Source organism: Amborella trichopoda, chromosome 1 (assembly GCF_054954075.1).
Source record: "Amborella trichopoda isolate Santa Cruz 75 chromosome 1, AtrichopodaSantaCruz75HAP2 v2.0, whole genome shotgun sequence".
Taxonomy (NCBI): domain Eukaryota; kingdom Viridiplantae; phylum Streptophyta; class Magnoliopsida; order Amborellales; family Amborellaceae; genus Amborella; species Amborella trichopoda.
Genome location: NC_142336.1, coordinates 38,066,117 through 38,088,658, shown reverse-complemented (window position 1 = coordinate 38,088,658; position 22,542 = coordinate 38,066,117). Strand labels below are relative to the sequence as shown.

Sequence of the window (22,542 nt, the reverse complement as noted above, 5' to 3'; positions counted from 1 at the left end):
CATAGAGATTATAGTCTTGGGCCCAATGCACACACACTTTGAGATTAACACAAGGGGAGGTGTTACCATACAAACCCTCTGCTAGCTTACGTATATAGCCACAGATGCCCCTCAAGGGCCTAGTGGGTATATATTGCCTCAAGTAAGCACCCACATACACACATCCTCATTTACAATGGCCATTAAGGCCTGTACCACCATTACTATCCACCACACAATGTGCCAGTTACACCAGTCCATACCCAACCATCAATGACTTCTCACATGGCTCATTGAGGGGGCTTAGGAGTCTAGTCAACCCCTTCATAGGTCATTCATTATCTCTCTATGCATGCAATTCAAACATGCATAGTCATTTTGTGGCTGTTAATATCCACTCAGCCTGCTATATGTGCACTCACCCACTCTAACATGACCATTACACAAACCCATGCCTGGTAATAACACATTTCAAAGTCGAATTCCTACACTTGACGCTTAGGATCAACCCAACTGCCCATTGAGGTATATCCAATGTTTGAAAATTCGTCCGCCCGAACGCCTAGGGGGCTTGCCTAGGCAAAAAAATTTAAAAATGCCTTGGCGCAGTCTTGGCGTGGGCATTATGTGCTTTTCATCTAGGTGGTCAAGGCGCTGCCTAGGCACTATTGTCTGGGTACCCGCCTAGGCATCGCCCCGTGACAACTTGTGGGCGGGCGAAAAAAAACCCTCGATGAGCATAAAAAAATGTAATTTTTCTCCCCTAAAAAGAGAGGTAAAGGGTTTTAGGGGGTATTCTAAACCCCCAATAGAAAATCCATGGCCTTTAAGGTGAGAAAAACCCACTCTTATTTATCGAAAGATCAATAAATTTTTTATTGTTTCGATTTCTTTCCAAAACGAACGTAATAGTTTGTGGGTGGATTTGAAGCTTCTAGTAGTTGATTTTGAAAACTTTTGGCGATCCAATAGTCGAGGTTTGCACCGACATCGATTTGATTTTGATATTTTTAAAGTATTATCATATTTGAAAGAGGGTTTTGATTTTATTTTGCTACAACATATGTTATCAATCATGTGTTTTTTCTTTTACTTTTTTTTTTCTTTTATGATATATTTACATGTTTGTAGTTAAAAGATTGATTTTTTTGGTGATTTATTGAATTTTTTTTCTCACTTGGACGATGAAATTGAGCATACATCATATTCTTTTATGAATAATTGATTCTTTTTTTGCACAATGTGTCTTATTTTGATATTCTAGTTTTTTTTGTTTTAGTTTATTTGATAAATAATTGATTATGTGATATCTTAATGGGTTAAGTCTTATGTGAAAGTGAAACTAAAGTCTTAAAATGTATACCATGTCCCATCGCTTGGCTGTCCATGGTCCGACCAACCAAGGCTCAACTTGTTGGTCTTGATGGTCCACCACGCACCATCGACTTAGCCATTTGCCCGTATCATCTTGCCCAAGGTCTTGCAACAAGGGTTTTGCCGCAAACCCACACATGTGCGTGCATCTGTGAACCACGCTACACCAGCCCGGCACATGCCCAAGGTCAATCAAAGCTGAAGGTACTCCCCCAGCCATGAGCAGAAAGAAAACACAAATTAAATTCATACTGTAATTCCTTTAGCCTTGATTGACCTTGGGCATGGGCCGGGCTGGGCCGGTGTAGTGTGGTGCACAGATGCACGCACATATGTGGGTTTGCAGCAAAACTCTTGGTGCAAGGCCTTGGGCAAGATGATACGGGCAAATGGCTAAGTCGATGGTGCTTGGTGGACCATTAAGACCGAGGTTGGACTTGTTCAGCCCATCAAGACCCTTCTTAGCATTCACCTTCCTCCCTCTGAACCCCACCACCGAGGTTGGACTTGCTCAGCCTATCAAGATACCGACTTCTCCCCCTTTTCCTAATATGGATAGACCATAGTTTCCTTACCGCATAGCGGCAGTGCACTCCCTAGACCCTTCTCCCCTTGACCCAGCCTTGATGTCCTCTTTGCTTGCCCCTCATCTCTCCTATACTCCAAACCTAGTTCACATCTGCCGGGTTCGAACCTTGCACTTTACCTACCCAACATCCTTCCCTTGGCTATATTCCTCTTACCCCCCCCCCCCCCCCCCCCCCCCCCCCCAATCCCACCATTTCCTGACCTATCACCCCTCCTCCCTGTACACTAGGACCGCCACCCCCCTTAGCCCTTCCCCTTTTCCCCCAAATACGCCTTCCCTTTTTTACAATGTCCAATCCCCCTTCTTCCCTACTACATTCCAAGGTTTCCAAACCTCTGGTCTGTCTCTTCCCACTGCTCCACCCCGAGCTGACGCACCCAGCCCCCCATCCTCCCCCACTCCTACATCTGACCCTCCTCCCGCTTCCCCTGGCCCAACTTACCCTCATGTCCCTTCCTCATCCCCAAACCTTGAATCAATCCCACCTTGCCTCCTAACCTTTACCCTATCAATTCTCTTTCTTTACTCTCTGCGCCAAACATGGAGTCGCCCAGGTCACCAATTGTGCCTAGGGAATCGCTAGACAGGGAGTCGCCTAGGTTACCAACCACCCATCTCTCCCCCTTCGGCTGACGTCAATGCCGAGGGGGTCGACGGGGACGGGAACAACTGTGAACTTGAAAGAATGAAGGAAATCTACCGGGTCATGGGCTTCCAACATGAAGGCCCCGAAGGCCCAGCACACCAATTCCTGCTCGCAGATGCACAGAGCCGGCTTAAGGTGAGTGTCAAAGGACAAAGGGAGCTCCTCAACCTATTCTCCTCGATCAGATACGACAAACACTTCCTACAAGGGCCCTCACCTATAACCTCCTCTCCCTCTCCGAGGAGATCTGCTAGACTTGCCTCCTCTTTTGCCCCCACCCTTAAGCAATGAAGATCCTTACGTGAAATGTAAGAGGATTGGGACAAGCGTCCAAAAGGGACGTTGTCAAAGACCTGACTATTAAACACCTCCCCTCGATCTTAAATCTCACTGAAACCAAACAGCCGGAGCCCTCCCTCCAACTCATTCGCCTCGTTTGGGGTAGAAGGCCATGCCCTTATGCTTGCGGTCGGGGCATTAGGTGGAATATGGGTGATCTAGAACCCATTAGAACACCTTCTCCTATCTTCCCATATAGGGGAGTTTTCGATAACTGCCTTCTTTCTCAAACTTCAGACAGTTTCCCTTGGAAATTCTCGACCATATACAGCCCCAACTCAGCCTCCCTCAGGCCTCGCTTCTTGGCTGATTTGGACCAAGTTGCCTCCCTACCTCATCCTGCTTGGTGTTTGGGTGGGGATTTCAACACTACCAGATGGTCTCACGAGAGAAACGCCAATACCACCATTTCTCAGGGAATGATGGATTTCTCGGACTTTATTTTTTGCCATGAACTCCTAAATATCCATCTTCAAGGTAACCGTTTTACTTGATCCAACCACTCCTCTCAACCATCCCTCTCTAAACTAGATAAATTTCTCCGATCCTTGAACTGGGAGGAAGAATTTCCGGGATCTCATGCTTTAGCCTTGCCTAAACCCACCTCAGACCACTACCCCATTCTCCTAGACACCCAAGCAGTCAAGAGAGGACCGAAGCCTTTTAGATTTGAACTAGCCTGGCTTGAAGAGGACTCACTCTCCACCCTGATTCCTATTTGGTGGAACCTTTTTTCAACCCAGGTCTCAAGTAGAACAGGTTATAGGCTACAAACCAAAATCCAAATCCTCAACGCCTCCCTTAAAACCTAGAGGAAGTCCATATTGAGAAATTGCTCCCAAACCAAAGCCTCTCTGCTCAATTCCATCCAAGCCCTTGATTGAATAGAGGAGTCCAGACCTATGACAGCCACGGAATCAAAGCTTAGAACCCAAACCAAGCTGGAATACTTCTCCACTCTAAAAAAAGAACTGTATTGGTTCCAGAGGTCTAGAGTTAAATGGTTAAAGGCAGGGGACCATGTTACGGTTTCTTCCATTGGATAGCTAACTGTCGTAGAAGAGACAATACGATCTCCACTATAAAGGTGGATAACCACCATTTGGTTCAGCCAGTGGAAATCGAGTCGACCATCCTTGGATTTTTCAAGACTCTCTACACTGCCCCTCTGGGTCAAAGACCAAGGATGACGAACCTTGATTTCTTAACCCTTCTGGACTACTGAGCACTCTAGCTAGAAGGCCCTTTCTCAGAAGAGGAAATTTCCAAGGCTATTGACGACTTAGCCAAAGACAAAGCACCGGGTCCAAACGGATTCCCCATTGCCCCTTTCAAAATCTTTTGGGATACATTCCAAGCAGACTTCAAAAGCTTCTTTGAGGAATTCTTCCAACGGGGAATCCTTCATAAAGCAAACGTCACCTTCATTGCTTCAGTTCCTAAGGTCGAAGGGGCAAAGGAATTAAAGGACTTTCGTCCAATTAGCATGCTCAACTCCTCCGACAAATTTTATTTTTTTTATGAAGTTAACTTGTATTATAATGGTAAAAGATTACATGGAAAGAGTGGTCCGATGTCACCCATAGTTGGGGACTCAACAAAAAATTGTTTAGACTATCTTGTACAAAAAGGGCTTATAGAGTTGCCCAAATACAAAGATTTACAATGAGCTTTCAGGAAAAAACAATTGTGCAAAAACTCAGGCAGAGAGATTTAACTTGTCTGCCACTGGTCCCACACAAAAAAGACGACTCCTACAAAATTTTGGCCAAGGTTCTGACCTCAAGGTCAAAACAAGTACTTCCCCTAATCATATCACCGTCTTAGTCACCCTTTATCAAAGACAAGCAAATCCTAGATGGGGCTTTAGTGGCACACGAGGGCCTACACTTCAGGCACATTTCCAAGAAGCCTGGTCTTATTTTCAAAATTGATTGGAAAAAAGCATATGACCACATAGACTGCTCATTGCTAGACGAGACAATGGCAAGACTGGGATTCGGGGACCTCTGGAGAAAGTGGATGAGAGGCTGCTATTCTCATCCCCACTTCTCTGTCCTCATTAACAGAACTTCAAAAGGGTTCTTTCCATCCTCGGGGAGGCTCCGCCAAGGGGACCCACTATCCCCTTTTCTCTTTGCCATCGTAGTAGAAGTCGTTAGTCGCTCAATCACTCATATGTACCAGGAAGGTCTCCTCACTGGCTTCAATTGCAGTCCTCAAGGCCCAATAGTGTCTCATCTGCAATATGCAAATGACACTTTGGTGTTCTTAGACGCTTGTCCAGAAGAAATTGAAAATCTAAGGCTTTTTCTCAAATGCTTTGAGACAACTACAGGCTTCAAACTCAATATGGATAAATCAAGGATGATGGGGGTGGCACTCACAAACGCCGAAACCACGGCACTAATTCCAAATTGGGAATGCAAAGTGGAGGACTTTCCCACCACCTACCTGGGTCTACCCTTGGGACTGGGAAAACCTAAAAGGGGACAGTAGTCCCAAGTCATAGAAAAAGTTGACTGGCATTTGGCAGGTTGGAAAGGGAGATACCTCTCTCTGGTCGGCTGCACTACGCTGGTCAAAGGAACATTAGCAAATGCTCCGGTGTACCTACTGTCTATCTTCGACATGCCAGCCTCGGTGGCCAACCGTCTAGACCAACTAAAGAGGAATTTCCTTTGGTCAGGACAAGACGAGAAAACCAAATGTCACCTCATCTCTTAGGATAAGGTCCGACTACCCAACTCCAAGGAGGGCTAAGGATTAGGGACCTAAGAAAAAACAACTTGGCCCTACTAGGGAAATGGTGGTGGTGTTTAGCCACCCAGACTAACTTCCTTTGGGTTCAGGTCATACATAGCAAATATGAGATTTCTAAAGAAACTTGGGTGCTTGAGAGGAAATCCCCGAGTAGGGCCCCAGGAGCATGGAAGTCCTTTCCCTCCTGCCTCTCACTGTTCAAACAATCCATCCGATTTCATCCTAGAGAAGGTACAAAAGTGCGCTTTTGGTCAAACCTCTGGATAGGACACACTCCTCTAAGGGACCTCTTTCCATCCCTCTACCATCCTGCCTTTAACAAAGACTCTACCATAGCAGATGAAATGGTCCTCTCAGGGGGCCGAAGAGTCTAGAACCCCTCTTTCAAACGAAACCTCACTGAAGAGGAAAGTAGATTTTTCCTCTCACTTTCGGTTGCTTTGTATCCCATCTTCATAGCTCCACTTGGGAGGGACTCCCTAGTCTAGACCCTTGCTCCCTCTGGTACCTTCTCAGTAGCCTCATTTTACAAAAAGCTTATTCAACCCCCCACCTTCCCACTCAATCGTATCTCTGTCCTTTCCAAGGTCTGGTCCACCATTGCTCCTCCCAAAGTGTAGACCTTCAACTGGATTGCTTGTTCTCAACGGGCTCTCACAGTTGACCAGCTCCAAAAGAAAGGGATTCCCTTCAATGGGTCACTCCGCCCTCGGTCAAGGCTCTTATCTCCTCATACTACGCTTGTCATTGGCCGAAGGCCAAAAGAATATTGTGGAAGGCTGCCATCGCAGCTACTATCTAGGTCATCTGGTTAGAAAGGAATGCCAGGGTCGTCCAAGGCCACAAAAACGTAGTCTCGGTTCTCTTCCACAAGGTTACTTCTCTAGTAACTTTCTGGGCTTCCAACCACAGGGCTTTCCCAGGGATTTCAGCTAACACTTTTCTCAGCCAATAAGAAAACATCGTTTATCTACAACCACAGAAGCTCCAAAGACCCAACAACTGCCTGCCACCTCCAGAAGGCGCCATTAAGCTTAATTTTGATGGCTGCTCTCTGGGGCCGGAGGTGTCTTCCGAGACCATCATCGCAATATCTTGTTCACTTATTCTGAATACTTAGGCTATGAAGACTCTCAGTATGCTAAAGCCATGACTCTGCTCTTGGGTCTTAAAAGCTTCGACAATTCATGGAGATCACACTTGTTGGTGGAAGGAGACACCCAAAATGTCATCTCTTGGGCAGCAAGTACTTCACCACGTCCATGGTACCTATCTTCGATTTTTGATGAGATTGCTTACACTTGCAGGGATATAATCGTCTTGTGGAAGCATACCTGTAGGACATCCAACGAGTTCGCCAATCTTATGGCGAAAGACGGAGCTAGGGCCCAAGCAGAAGACCCCACTCAGTCCATCTCCTTTTTTGCTCTGGACCACAGAGAGCGCATAGGCGTTTAGTTACACCTTACTACAGATCTTGTAATCGGGCAAGTTTATAAGCCCCATTTTTTGTAACTCACGAGTATAACTATTGTAATCGGACAGGTCCATAAGCCCAACTTTTGTATGGGGTCTCTTGACCTATTTTTTGACCGAGAGACCCGACTTGTGGGTACTTGGATCCCTCTTTTGTACTCTAACACTCTACAGCAATACAAAAGTTAACTTTACTCAAAAAAAAAAAAAAAAAAAAATCTTGTTTCCAAGTTTTTATGAAAATTGAACAACTAGAGACCACAAAACCATAGATCCATATGTTGTCAAACAAATAGGTCAACTTCTCCATGAAAATCTTTAAAACATGAAACCCAAATTTTCTATATGGATTATGTATCAAAAAAAAGGCCAATATGGATTTCTGTAAATTAGTTAAAAGGATGCCTAAGGAATGGGTGGAGTGGAGGGAGATAAAGTTTCGATTTTATAATGCAACCATTTTCTGTGGGACTTCAAAGGATTTGACTTAAGATCACACTGCACTTGCCAGGCGAGATCAAGTTGGAAGTGAAATTGAAAAAAAAAAAAAATTGGGTGAAGAACAGCAGGGTTTAAAATATTTTTCATTCCACTTCCCAATATTGAAGACACGGGTACACAAATGCTCTAGGGTGAAATGAATCAAAACACATATCATTGAACAATGATTATGTGCAAGACACCTTCAACTAAATTTTATTGTATACCCTTATTTTTAGGATATCATAAAAATGTAAGAGGCAATGCAATGAAGAAGAATGCCCCATCCAGTTAAGATGGGCTCAAGTTTCCATAACGAAAGTGGCATGAAGGTTTGGAAGCAACATGGGACAAAAGGTCTGCTATTGACAAACACCACATAGAAGAAAGTTGTCAACATGAGGACATTTAATGTTGTTGAGAAAGCAATCAACACCTCATGGAAGGTGAAGAATGTCACTCTTTTTAAAGAATGTTAACAGAAACTGTCGACTGTCATCCCAGTTAGAATAGATAATGCCTCAATTCCTAGGGCTGACTGGTGAAGGATAAAAACAATCATCACTAAGCATTTTTTGGGTGCCTTATAAGTGGTTCACCAATTGATTTTGACATCAAGAAATATGCACACAATAATAGGTTGGAAAAGAAAAAACATATACTCTTTGCCAGAGTATCTGAGAAATGGACAAAAGAATTAAACTTAAGGGGAAAAAAAAAAGGGAAGGATGTAGCCCCCCCTTCCTGAACATAGTGTTTGAAGTCATGATTCCTAAGAAAAATGATCACTTCTTTTGAGAATCATAGAGATACTATTTCCATCAACCATCACCACTGTTAAATAATCAGTTAGGTAAGAGTAGACTGCAGTATGTAAATGCTGCTCAATAATGATCAAAATGATTTTCAGCATATGTGATATAGAAAAGGTGCACAGGATAATTGAGTGTTTATTGATAAGTATTAAGGTAAACAGATCAAAGGCCCTGTTTGGATGCACATATAATTGTCACACAGTAGATCTTATAGCCACAAGCTGTTTGGTGCTCAAGTTGTTCCCAGCGATATGCGGTGTTATGCCGACTTTTGTGTGTAAAAAGGCACAGATCCACCGTGCGGCCATTTTCTAAGAAAAAGTCGTTATGCCTCCATCACGGATAAGCCTGCCTTGCATAGAATGCTTTGTGACGCATCCAAAAAGGGGTTCAAGGATTAACTTCCAAAAATAATGCAAAGCAAACGAGGATGTGATATGCGATTTAGAAACTGAGCTTCTTTGTTAGTGAGGCAGTGCTATATAGGTTTAGAAACTTGGAGGCATGTGCCTTGTTTATTCTAGAAGGGAAGACTCTTAAGATACAAGGCGCCTTGCAAGGTATCAATGGCAGAAAATAGCTTAATCTCTACAACACGAAAATCCCATCAAAATACAAGAATGGGAAGAAAAAAAAAACCAAATTTTTAACCATCTTACCTTCTTGCAGCTGCCACATCAGTAATCTCAGCTCTAGTTGGGAGACCAGATTTGACAAGAGTTTCCAGAACCTGTGTTGCCCAAATGGCTGGTATGTGTGCTGCATTACAGATAGACAAAATTTCCTCCTGCATATCAGCTAGTTTTTCCCATCCGCATTCTACAGCAAGATCTCCCCGGGCAATCATGACACCCAATGGATTCGGTGACTGCATTGCTTGCAATAGAAGAAGTGGCAATTTCTCAAATCCACCTTGGGTTTCAATCTTCAGCACAATGCCCAAATTTCCAAGCTTTCTCTTTTCTAATTCTCGTTGAAGCATAACAATATCTCGGACATCATTGGCGAATGACACACCAACCATATCTGCATTAGCAGCAACAAATTCCAGATCCACCAGGTCTTTGACAGTGAGACCTTCAAACTGCATATTGCTCTCAGGAATGTTAATAGATTTCTCAGAACCAAGCTTTGAGCCCTTTGGAGCAGCATGAGTGATAGAAACACAAATTTCTGACATGCTTACCCCCCGTATAATGCCCTGAATCTTTCCATCATCAAATTTTATAACTTCACCCGGCTCGACAGAATCAAAAAGACGACCACAAGAGCATGTTATTCTCGCAGTTCCTATGGAAGAGCGCTTATAATCGTTAGATTTTAAGGAGGAATCCCTGGATATAAGAAGTAAGTCACCAACTCTCAATCTAACAAACTGCTGAACAGCAGGCACATCTACTACTCTACCACACCCAAGTTTGTTTTTTCTCCCCTTAATATGTAGTTCTGTACCTGATTCAATATAGGAAGTCTTGGATATCTCAGCCAAGCAACCAACATCAGAAAATACAGGAAATTTCTCAGAGATTTTCAATGTCCTAACCTTCCCTCTTGTGTCAGTAAATCTTAAAATGTCACCCACATTGAGGTTCCTAAGCCATTCTTTATTGTCGACAAATAGCACGGCATCAGGAGATAAGTGTGAAGGAGGTCTCGCACCAGGATAAGACAGCCAAACATGTGCTGGATAAAGCACTGCTCCTTTACCATCTCTCTTTGGCGCTATTTTCATTACATGCGGACCAGTCTCTAGGGGCCCAGTTCGAAGCTTAGGCCCAGCCAAGTCCATTATTACTCTGCAAGGTTTCTCTAGCAATTGTGAACAGTTTTTCACTCTTCTAATTATCTCTCTCCAGACATTAGAATCATCGTGTGCACAATTAATTCTAATTACAGTAGTGCCTGCCTTGAGTAAATCACTAATGAGGTTCTCGTTTTGCATGGCTTCTTGCCCAACAGTCACCATTATGTGAACAGGCCTGCCATCTGGATGCAAACCCAACAGTTTTTCTGCATGCAAAGAAGCCCTTCTCTTCATTTCATGTAAACTGAGCTCGTCCTTTATTTCACGTTGCTTATACCTTAAACCTTCTTGTTGAGATATTGGATTTATCACGCTTGAGTTATCAATCATAGATGAAGGCAGCACAATGTTTTCTCTTGTGCTTCCATGATTGCTGGATAGGTTTTCCAACAACTGAATGCCTGCGGTAACACTTGCAAGAACATATGCATTGATGGTCTCCAGATTTAATAGACCAACAGAAGAAAGGTCTTCTTTGAGTTGTTGAACATCAAGAGATTGCAACGCCACATAATGTATTAGATTTGTTGCGCTAGCAAAGTAATCCCTGCAAACCAAGCATTGAGAAGATCAAGTAAAACCTAGTAGCACATTTCCTGCTCCCCATATGAAATTGCAAGCCAAACCTACCTACTAGTGCGATTTGTATGATTTCAGCAAAAATATATCACTCACCTATGGCACTTTCTCAATCGAGAAGCATTCCACTGCTCCAAAGCTAAAACATGCAACTGCACACCTTTTAGCCTATCAAGAAGATTTCCCTGCTGATGAACAGGCTTTTTAATAGCCACCTCCCAGGATAGGGACGAGGGGTCATGCTTTGAGACTTCTTCCTTTGAAGAGGAAGATGAATCAACAGGTTTTGCATCCACATACTCAGGGCTTACATTTTTCTCTGCAGAATAAAGGGTGGACTTCAGTTTTTCATCAGGATTGTAGGGTTTGCAACTGCTTTTTTCATGATCATTCTTTCCATGTTTGCTAGCCAAAACAAGTGGGTATGCTGCTGACTTCCCCTTTGCTTTGGGGGAAAGCAGGATGAGGTGCTTCCCAAAGATTTCATTTGACAGTGAACATCTTGGAACTGAAAGCAACAGTTTGCACTTTTTTCTTGGAGAAGTAAAATCACAGCCAATGTAACCCCAACCTTCCTGCCGTTCAGCAGGTCAATCAAGCTTAGGACTTTATAAGCACCAATGAGAAGAATATAAATAAAAAAAAAAGCAAAACCCAAGTAAGCATCAAGATAATTGAAAGGATCATCCACAGCAAAAATACAATAAAGGAAATGATACATAGGCTCAAAATATAAATGGAAGCACAAAGATCCATAACCTTAATGACAGGGCAATAGAAAACAAAAAACAGAGGTGAACTTCAATTTTAGATACCACAAATTACGAGCAATGAAATGTACTCATTACAAAATAATGTTAAAATCTCCCACCTGAGGCAGATTTCTATCCACAGTTATCAGATGAAATGCTTGGGCTTAGGTTCTTATGTTTTGGGTCTCAACATCAGAAGATTACCTAGATGCATTGCTGTCACATAACAGAAGTACGCAGAGTATCTCATTTCAGGAGAACATTGACTGTTTTTGGTTCTTCCCATCACAAGACCATCTAGACGATGACATTGGCAAACTCCGATGGAGCAACCCTCAAAATATGAGGAGATATACCACTGCATACTTTGTTGATTTCTCAGGGAGGTAAGAAGCGAGTCATTTCAATTCCCAGTGACAAATGCTACGTCAAGAACTACAATGCTGAAACAGTTTGTTTTGTGCCCTATTGTCAGATTTAGGATCAGATTAGATATCCTTGTCCCATTATGAAATAATATCCATGTTATTTAGTATCCTTCCAATCCTGTACTTCATGATGAATGAAGAATATTGAGGTGGACTCTTATCACTTTACTTGAGAGATGCTACATAGTAATGGTATTCTTATGCCCCAGATTGTCTCATCTAACATATTGTATGGTGTTCACTTGTAGAGAAGGATATACAGTGAGCAAAGCTTTGGCTACTCATGCTTCATCTTTGAGGGAGTATACTGAGTTATGCTTTTGTTATCAACACAATGGAAGTAGAAAATATATAGAGAACATTAAAGAAAAAATAGGACGAAAATTATCAACAAACTGTATTATGCATCATTGCATATGTACAACAATGAAAGTGGAAAATATATGGAAAAAATTATAGAAAAACATGCTCCTCAACTGTGCCAAAACGGATAAGTTACATATATGCTGATGTTGCTTGTAAAGTGGTGTGAGAAAATTAATAGCATATTCTTCAGCATCGTGTATTGATCCATCCTCCCTGTTCAAGAATTATATTTCATATTCATATTCATAAATTTCATAAAATAGATAATTCAACTTTTTGTATGGTAGAAATTAGTTAAGTTTAGTTGTGATAGGAACCGCCATTGGAATATATTCTAAAGGTAGTGTGTCAGTTGTCACATGCAAAGGCCAGCAACTGCCATGATAAGCTTAGCAGCATTAGACCAACACAGCACACCATTATCCAGACCACTCCCCATGAATATCCCTTGGCCAAACTGTCAGAAATGGGAAAAGAACATTCACAGCATAAGACAACCATGGTGGAAGTTCAGTGACAATTGCACGGAAGTGAGAATTTTAGATAATTACATAATTTGCCTCAATGAGTTCAAACATAATTACCTAGATATAGCATTTCATGGTTCCAGAAAATGCACATGATATGGATTTTGAAAGTGAAACTACATATTAAACTTCAAGTGATTGGAAACTTGGATAATAACTAATTGGCTGGGAACCACAGTGACCCATCTGAAAATAGGGAGCAATGTAGATGTAATTGAAGGGCCCAACACGACCCAGGTAATATATTGTGGAATGTAACAAAGGCAAAACATCAGGACAAATTGTTCTAATTCCAGGGCATCCACATTTCAGGTCAATTTATAATTGAAGCACATTCATCTCATTTCTGAGATATGATCACAGCTTCATCAGCTGAATGAGTTTATGAACTGCAGATAGGCAGGTAAACTGCAGCACCTTCAAGTTATGAACTATATTGATACTCAGTGATAATGGGAGATAGAAATAGTACATGGCTTGGTACAAGGCGCTGGCACTGGCCCATGACCAGGTGAGCTGAAAATGTCCCCAGCATCATCTGCAACCACAGTGGTGATCATACATTAACCTGAAAAATATGCAAAGAGATCACATTATTCAGTCACTTCTCAAGGAAGGGGTACTAGGTCATATAATTAACAAAATCAATCACCAAATACAATAGGCCAATTTCAAAAATATTAATAAAAAGCAACAAAGCAGGCAGACACTTAGTGAAAGCTCTCTTTACACATCTCTAAGGAGGTCCAATGGACACCCATACTGAATTATAAAGGCATCTCATGTCTCTTAAAAAATATTCTCAAATTGGTAAGCCATACTCTTTTAAGTTGAATAAAATCTCAACATATGAAAGTTATAACAGCCAGTACATAAACCAACTACTTCCGGATAACATGGTAAAAAATGATAAGAAAGCAGAAAATTAAAACAATATCAGTATGCATAAGGATTTTGGAATTCATGAATTTCACTTCAATTTCCTCATGAAATAAATCAATTTAAGTTACAATGAAGAAAATGCCTCCTATTACAAACCAAGACATCTGGAAGGATGAGCTTGATAACAACAAGACGGCCAGATATATCCTAATAAGAAGTACCAAACAAGATATCCATGAATGGAAATAATTGAATTTTATGTGGTCCTAGAACATGTCATAATGAGGATGCATAACTTGAGCCTACGTGCAGCAATTTGAAATGCATTTCTGCTGGTGAGTACCCGATTTCTTGTTGCCCTTTCACTATGTTCCAACTTGTAAAATATCAAAATAAATTATCCAAGGTGCGGTTTTGGTGCATCAACCTACGCACATTAGAGAAGGATTTTGCATTCAAATTTCACAGATTGATGCTCTCAAACACCATGATAACAAATCTTCGGAAAAAAATAAGAATCTTGAACTGTTAAAAGATAGCCTATTTTGAACTTGTTTTTGAACCGATCATATTAATTATTCACATATAATCAGATCTGCACTAACTTTGGAGCTGCAAAATCACAGATCTATGGCAGCAATGCATTTGCAGTAGCCTACGATGTGGTTCAGATCCTGAATCCATGAAAAAACACAGTGACCTCATGCATCTCGGGATGCAAATAAATTTTTCATTATCCTATACATTCTACCAATACAGTTCAATCACCCAATCATGTTGTCATCAATTCTGTTCCCCCTTAAACTCAGATACAGCTTGCTATATTCAACAAATCTTAGCAAAATTTAACAATAAATGTAAATTTTGCAAATATTGAACTTTGAATAAGGGGAATATACATATGATGTGTTTATACTTTATATCATAGGGCAAACAGACCAGCCATTGGTCTGCCCTCAACAAGAGACAGTGGAGATGAGTTGCTATTCCACTCATTCACTTAAAATAAGAGTAGTGGCTCATCTCTATTGTCGATTGATTTGAATGACAATTGGATGGAAAATATGCACACACACCCTGTTACACTCATGTTTATGATTGATTACCCCTTAAAAGAACAACCAAATCGATTGTACTGCTTGGCCAGTGGTTAGAGCAAAAGTCACCAATGCTAATGTCAAGAATAGATTCTGTGAGTTGCCACACAAAATCAAATAAATAAGAAAGAAAAAGAATATTGCTTGAGGAGGCTGGTGGAGACAAAATGTATTATAAAAACAGTACAGTACACAACCCCTCTACTCAAAAAGAGGATGAAAAGTATTTTCCTTCATATACTAAAGCAAAACCGTAATCCAAATTTATTGTCATGTGTTTCAACTGGACAACATGACATATGTCCAGTCTTGAACACAAGAGATGAGTTTATGTCAAGACAATATCTCTTAAATTAGAGATGCAAGGGCGAGATTATATCTATTACATTTATGGCTTTCACGCCACATGGAGTTCATTATATAATTCAGGGATAATTGCTAACATTCTGTGTCTTACATTTGCAGTTACAAAAAATACTATATATATAGGCTGCAACAGGCACCCATATTAATTACCAAAGTTCCTTTTCGCCTCTTCTCAAAGGCTAAGAATTTATCGAATTTTATTTGATTCCTCTGATCATTGTTTCTCCCAGATGTGCCCCACTTCCTCTTTCCTCAATAGAACTTGTTGGTTTTGTAAAATCCAAGGTTCATTTACTCAGCTCGGGCTCAGGCGAGTCTGAGTGGACTTGCCCAAGTACTGTAGAAACCCAAAAACAGGCATTTTGGAACAAATACAAGAAAACTGTAAGAAAGAAATTAACATGCAAAGTAAACTATTAACAACATTCAAAGTCCAAATAAGATGCAAAAATATATAAAAGATGGATTTAAGAAAAAATGATTTATGGCTGAAAACAATTATGACATATGACAAGAAAGACTCACAATTCATCATCAAAAACATCAAACTTGTATATAAATAATTTTATAATTTTTAACAAAAAAAATTAGTTTACCCAAATTTGTACACAAGAACTCAGCATGGCAAAAGGCTGCGTCCCAGTGGACTCGTCTGAGTTTTAAAACCTCAGTAAAATTTCATAAATTGTGATTTCTTCATCTGATTGTGGAGCTTTATTGATATTTTTCTCTCTTTTTAACTTTTAAGTTTTTCCTCATGAGGGAGAAAATGGAAAGCAAAAGAAATAGATAAGCTAAAATCTGAATCCAGACTTCTTCAGACCCAAAATTCACAGAGTTTGCAACCAAACATTCCATTAAAAAGCCCACCGAACCCCAGATGAATGAAATTTTGCTCACCAATTCAACAAGTTGCTGATGCAGAGAGAAACTATTCCCATAAACAAGTTAACCCTTGAAAATCACAGAATTTAATGTCCTTAATTTCAGCCTCATAACCACCATATTTCCACTAAAACAAGACAGTACGAGAATCGAAATGGATCCATAGATGCTACATGAACTCAAAGAATCAGATGAAAAGATTATGACGAAAAAGATGAGCGTGCATAAATGGTTAAAATCGAGAAATCAAAAAGTGAAGAAGAGTAGCTATACCTTCTCTCGAAGAGTGTGGTGAGAAGGGCCCATGGACCTTTTTCCACTCTCTCTCTAAAACATCTCACTGAGGAAAGAGACAAGGGTTTATACAGAGTACGTGGAGAGCACGTGCCATTTTTCCACGTGGCTGGGTCTAATTGAGCCTGCTTACCTGGCATATGAATGTAAAACTCTACGAAGTCTTTAGATAACTTTTTTATTTTATTGTTTTTCTGAATCTCTTTTATTTACTTTGGGAACAAAATTACGTATCCATCTTTTATATTTAGCATTATAACAAAAATACCTTTTAGTTTGTGATATTGCATATATACTCGTTTTTTAAACCTCATAACAATTTTTTTAAAAAGATAAAATTACCCATTTTCAGTTTTTGAAAAACTTAAATCTTTAAAAAAAATTGTTTTTAAAAAATCGAATATCTAATACAAGCAGAATCTATCTATAATACAAGTAGAATCTTTGAATTTATCTATAATAGGTGCGGTTTTTATAATGTTGCAACCTTAAACAATCCAATTAAGGTGCACATCCAAATTTTATCATAACATGTAATTTTGTTGTAAAAAACTCTTAGTATTATTTTAAGAGTAATGATCCTATAGGACCCCTCTCTCCACCTAGGATCCTAAAGGATCACCATTAAAGTTGACATGGATCTCTAAAAAAGTTATTACATTGGTGTGGGACTTGACTTTTCTATAGATCCGTATTAAATATAATGGTGATCTTTTGGGGTCCTACACACATGGGTGGGAGAAGGTCCTATAAGATCATTTCTATTATATATTATATATAATATAATATTTAGTATAATATAAGATATTCATGTATTATATAATATAATAATATAAATATGATATATGATATATATTTAATATAATAAAAATATGCATTACATTTATATATTATATATAATATATAATGGGTGCAATTTGTATAAAGCCTAGGCTCTAAACAATCAAATTGGAGCCAACCTTTAAATAGTATCGAGAAATGTAGTTTCAACACTAGAAATCTTTGTAATAACCTTAAAATATATTTTCATCTCTATATATATATAGTTTAAGGCTTCAAAAATGGTGTAAATTAATAGATCTATAAAAATCTTGAAAATTGACGGTCAAAAAATGCATTACAAAATACATTATTTCCGTAACTTAAAATCAAAATTTTTCTCATATCCATGCATCTTGATGTCGAGATGATCAATTTGAGGACTTTTGGGCATCAAAATAATCTTGTCTAGCAAAATTTTTGTGGTAGGCTCTAATGTGATTGTTTAGAGCCTCGGCTCTATATAACCTTTTCCCATATATAATAGCATATAATATATAATCAATATATACTTTATAATATAAGTTATATTAATAAAATAAATATTAATATAATATAATATATATATTAGACGTAATCTTATAATATTATATTATATATTACTATGTTATAACAATATTATATTATATAATACTATGTTATAGCAATATTATATTATATCATATCATAGTATTAATATTAATATTATGTATTTGTAATATCTATTATGAATAATGATCAACAAAAATGTTTTGAATGATTAAGTTCGTAACCTTCCCCCTAAGAGCTTAATCATTCAATTTTTAGCAAAGGATTGGGAACTTTATTGAAAGATTACTTTTTGATGGAATCCGCACGTCAAACGCGGAACATTTTGAAAATCATAAAGATTTATTTCTTAAATAATACTATCCAAAAAAATAAACATGCCCTTAGAGAGAAGAAAAAGAGAGAGTTATTATTCTCTGACATAAAAGAAAAAGAGAGATATAGTTATCTTTCTTCTTAGAGAGAAGAATATGATGAAAGAGAGTCAATGATCATCTTCTTAAATCATTTATTTATAGAGAGAAAATAGAAAAAAAAAGAGATAAATATAGTATTTGTGTGGGTTTATCATAGTATCTCGTAGAGAGAGAATAGCCTAAGGAAGATATAATTCCTAGAGAGAAGGAAAGTCTTTGAGAGAGCGAATCTCATAGGATAAAAACCTAGAGAGAGAAAGTCTCTAAAAGAAATTAGGAAGCCAAATCAAGCTTGTTTATAAGAAGACTATTGTAACCATTAAGTTAATAGCGGATTTGTATCTTTATCCCGTAGACGTAGCTTGAAAAGGTGAACCACATAAATCTTGGTGCTAGTAAGTTTTGTTTCTTATTTATTTTATTTGCATGTTTTACCACTCATACACACATATCGACTTTAGCATATTTTTGTGTCCCATATATCTACGTTCTACTGCGCTCGTCCATATTCATGTGAGAGGGCTCTAATTGGAGGAGCCCAACATTCTTTACAATAAGTGAAAAAGATAAACATATGGGCTATATGATATCGCCACACATTGGACATATGTGAGCCATACATGTAGTACATATGTGGCCACATGGATCCCAAAAGTGTCACATGAGCCCACAAGGCATGGGATTTCTAGTGTAAAACTAAAGTAATGGTCCAATTAAAACAAGGGTGTTTTATATCTTAGGAGTCTTGGAATGGGTGTTTCTTGTATCGATGGGGTTTCTATGAGTCGCTGACTTATATGTATATATGTGGTCTCCCACTAAAATTCATTTTTAATGATTTTTTTTTAATATTGTTTTTGTAGATTCATCATCTAGGCCAGGAGGATCATAAATATGAAACGAAAAACAAATTTTTAAAATAAAAAATATAATTTTTTAGTATTTTTTTTGCACCGTCCATATCTTATTTATAGACAATACACTTTAGATAACATCTACCTTTAGGATGGATGTTTGTAAGTTAGTAGGTTCTTGCGCATTCTGACTCATGAAACAATTTTCTTTTATGTATTTATGTTTTCCTAATATCAAATATTTATAACTTCTTTGGAGAGATATTATGAATTCTAGTGGTATTAGGAAACCTATTGTGAACCCTTTTTTGGGATTCGGAAATGAATTGTATTTGAACATTGGAAATGAATTATATTTGAAAATTTAAAAGAAACTTATGGAGCACTAACTAGTAGAGAGATGAGTGAGTTTTTTGTGACAATATGTCTACATCAAATGTCAGCATTGAGCCCGTACCACTTTGTCTTAATTATGGGTGACTTAATTAGGGACATACATGATGATGTACATTGGTGTATGTTGTTTGTAGATGATATAATTTTGAGTGAAGAGACTCGAAACAACGTCAACACAAAGCTAGAATTTTGAAGGGACGCTTCCAAAAGTTTTAAAATTAGCATGACTAAGACAGAATTTATGGAATGCAAGTTTAGTAATAATAGGATTAGAAATGATGAAGTAGTTAAGATTGATGACACTTTCAATATATTGGGTTGATAATCCATGAAAATAGATAGATTGATGAAGTGTTGCACATAAAATTAGAGTTTGGTGGGGGAAGTGGAGATGTGCAACAAGAATTTTATGTGGTTGCCGCTTACTAATGAAGCTGAAGGGTAAGTTGTATAGGACAACTGTGAGACCAGCTTTGCTTTATAAGGTGGAATGTTAGGCGGACAAAAAAAAAAAAATCTATAAAATGAGTATAACAGAGATGAGGATGTTGAGATAGATGAGTGACAAGACAATAAATGATAGAATTCAAAATGAATTCATTCGAGAGAATTTAGGTGTGGCACTAGTAGGCGATAAGATGAGAGAGAGTAGACTTAGGTGGGTTGGCCATGTGTGGTGCCGACCAAGTACAACACCTGTTAGGAGGTGTGAGTTAGTTAAGTAGAAAAACTGAAAAGGGCAAGGGGTAGGCTCAATAGGGCCGTGGATGGAAGTAGTTCAACAGGATATGAGGACTTATGACGTCATTGAGTGTATGACTTTTAATAGGCAGAATGACGAACCGAGATTCGTATAGCCGACCTCAATTAATTGGGAAAATGATATAATGATGATGATTATGATGATGATGAAAGAAAAAATACCCATGGTGGTGTGATTTTCATTCTTACGTCATGGTGGCTGGTTGTAGAACGAATGACTGAGATTAAAAGCCTGTCTCGCCCTATAGATTTCCTATTTCTAATCAAAGGCAAAATCAATTTCTTTTTATACCTTAGATAAGTAATTTTAAATGGACATTGATCCCATTTTGCCCTTTATGTAAAAAACATGAGATTCCGGCTCTAAATTTCACCTAAACTCAACTTGAAAAAGAAAAGCAAGGCTCTAGGGAAGTTACATGAGAAAAAAAAAGAAGAAGAGAGAAGCTGAGACCCTAGGCATAGTCACTTGAGAGAGACCCTAAAAGATAAAAATAAAGCCTAATAAGAGAGAAACCGCTAGAGAATAGGGTGTGAGTTCACTTCTCCTTTTATTTTTCTTCCTAATCAAGGTGGAGGAATAGGACTTTGCCTTATGATTGGTGTGTCATTGATCTAAGGAGATCATGTAGGATGTATAGAGCCTTTGGAGGTGATCCTAGGCAACTTTCTTGATATGTACTCTTATTGATGTTTTTTTCTTTAATGGTTGTTTTGGGAATATGATCGCAATAAATTATGGGCTACTCTTGTTTCCTTTCCATGCTTTATTGTGCTATCATGATGGTGGAATTATGTAACACCACCAGTAAGTGGGGTTGTAGCTATTTGTAAAAACTGTAAAGAAAACTTTTGAAATTCAGCAAGTCCCACTATAGTTGCTCTCAATGATATCAATGCTTGTGTTTTTGTTGCTTGTTATTCTTTTTTGTTTTCTATATGTTTTTTTGGTTATGACCGTTGTGGTTTCCAATAAGTTCATGGCCGAGTTTCGTAAGTTCGAAGAGTTTAATGGGTCAAATTACATCTCATGGAAGAGGAAGATTGGATACATTCTCAACGAGGATGCACCCAGCCACATGCTTACTTACACTTGCCCATTGAAACCTTAATCAACAGTCAATTGGGACTTATTTGATTGGTTTTAGGGTCTAAAAACCCTAGAATCAACATAAGGATATGTTTCAAATGGTTAAAGGCGGGAAACAATCAAAGTTTTGACCAAGTTGAAATCTTGGCTTATTTGACAATTTCCTAGCCAAGTTTTGAGTGTGGTATGGTGAGTTTGAATCTTCTCTGGTTCCAAAACATCCCCATTTTTTTTTTACCATCAGTTAACCATCATTGTGCAAATTTTAGGGCTTCATGCCTAAAACTAGCTTGACCAAGAGACCATAAAGATTTTGACAGGGCTTCAAACAATTAGGTCGGGTTGTGCTTTTGGTCTTGGAGAGTTGGGCCACTACAGAGGTTACTTTCACGGCTTGATTCACCCCCAACTTTGAATTTGCTTCTCAATTGCTCTCCATTGGCCTTGGTGAGAGGTATGGTTGTCCAAAATTTGAGCTTAATCTAATATAAAAAGTTAGGACTCTCAATCATCTAATCAAAATTGGACCTCTTAGACTTCTTTTTTTTTTTTTTTTTTGAGCAATACAAGCATATCATACATCCAATAATTTAAGCCGCTCTTTTGGGCTAAAAAGGGACAAATTTAGGCTATTTAGGCAATGGATGTCTGAATTGTGCACGTTTATCGTTTTTTCGGTGAAAGAGCATTTAGATGTTAGATGTCCACATCCAAGTTATAAAAAAAGGGAAAAAAAAAGAAAGTAGTTTTGAGATCCAATGTCCAAACTGCTTTCTAACTTTGAAAAAATGCAAATTGGGATATAAAGGAAAATACTTAATCATAAAATATGGAAAAACTTTATATATTTCTCTGCTATATATATTTTGTATATTTCCCCATCTCCCAACTATCAGATTTGAATGGCTGGCTGATATTGCCCCAATCACAATGTCACATTTATACATTATTTTATCCTTTAGTTTTTTCTATAAAACATTTTGATGCTACATTTAGGGTATCCACTCCTCTCCTAAACTTGCACCTGCTAAAAATATACAAAATACTATCCATAAAATAAAATAACCAAAATACCCCTGAAAGTTTTAAGGGCATTTTGCTCATTTTATTTTTTAAAAATATTCTTTAATATTTTCCCCATTGAGACGATGACAATACCAAATTTCATCTTCATATGATTCGTAGAAAAATTTAAAAGAAAAATACTATGAGACATCATATCTAGATCACACAATC

General features: G+C 38.5%; 1 protein-coding gene across 9 annotated transcripts in view; it reads right to left on the bottom strand.

Moving 5' to 3' along the window:
- Positions 1-16,481, bottom strand: part of LOC18433182 (pyruvate kinase family protein) — a 36,902-nt gene extending 20,421 nt beyond the window's left edge. The window contains exons 1-6 of one of the 9 annotated variants that reach the window (XM_088864285.1): positions 16,421-16,481; positions 15,413-15,599; positions 14,143-14,226; positions 13,390-13,485; positions 10,941-11,419; positions 9,121-10,812 (exon numbers count right to left, since the gene is read on the bottom strand). In XM_088864285.1, coding sequence (XP_088720411.1) covers positions 9,121-10,812; positions 10,941-11,419; positions 13,390-13,455 — 2,237 coding nt within the window. In that variant the 5' untranslated portion in view covers positions 13,456-13,485; positions 14,143-14,226; positions 15,413-15,599; positions 16,421-16,481. Of the gene's footprint in view, positions 1-9,120; positions 10,813-10,940; positions 12,848-13,389; positions 13,486-14,142; positions 14,227-15,412; positions 15,600-16,162 lie in introns of all 9 variants that reach the window. The other 8 variants (XM_088864297.1, XM_088864288.1, XM_020666605.2 and 5 more) reach the window with 8 other exon arrangements.
- Between the last annotated feature and the right edge of the window lie 6,061 nt (positions 16,482-22,542).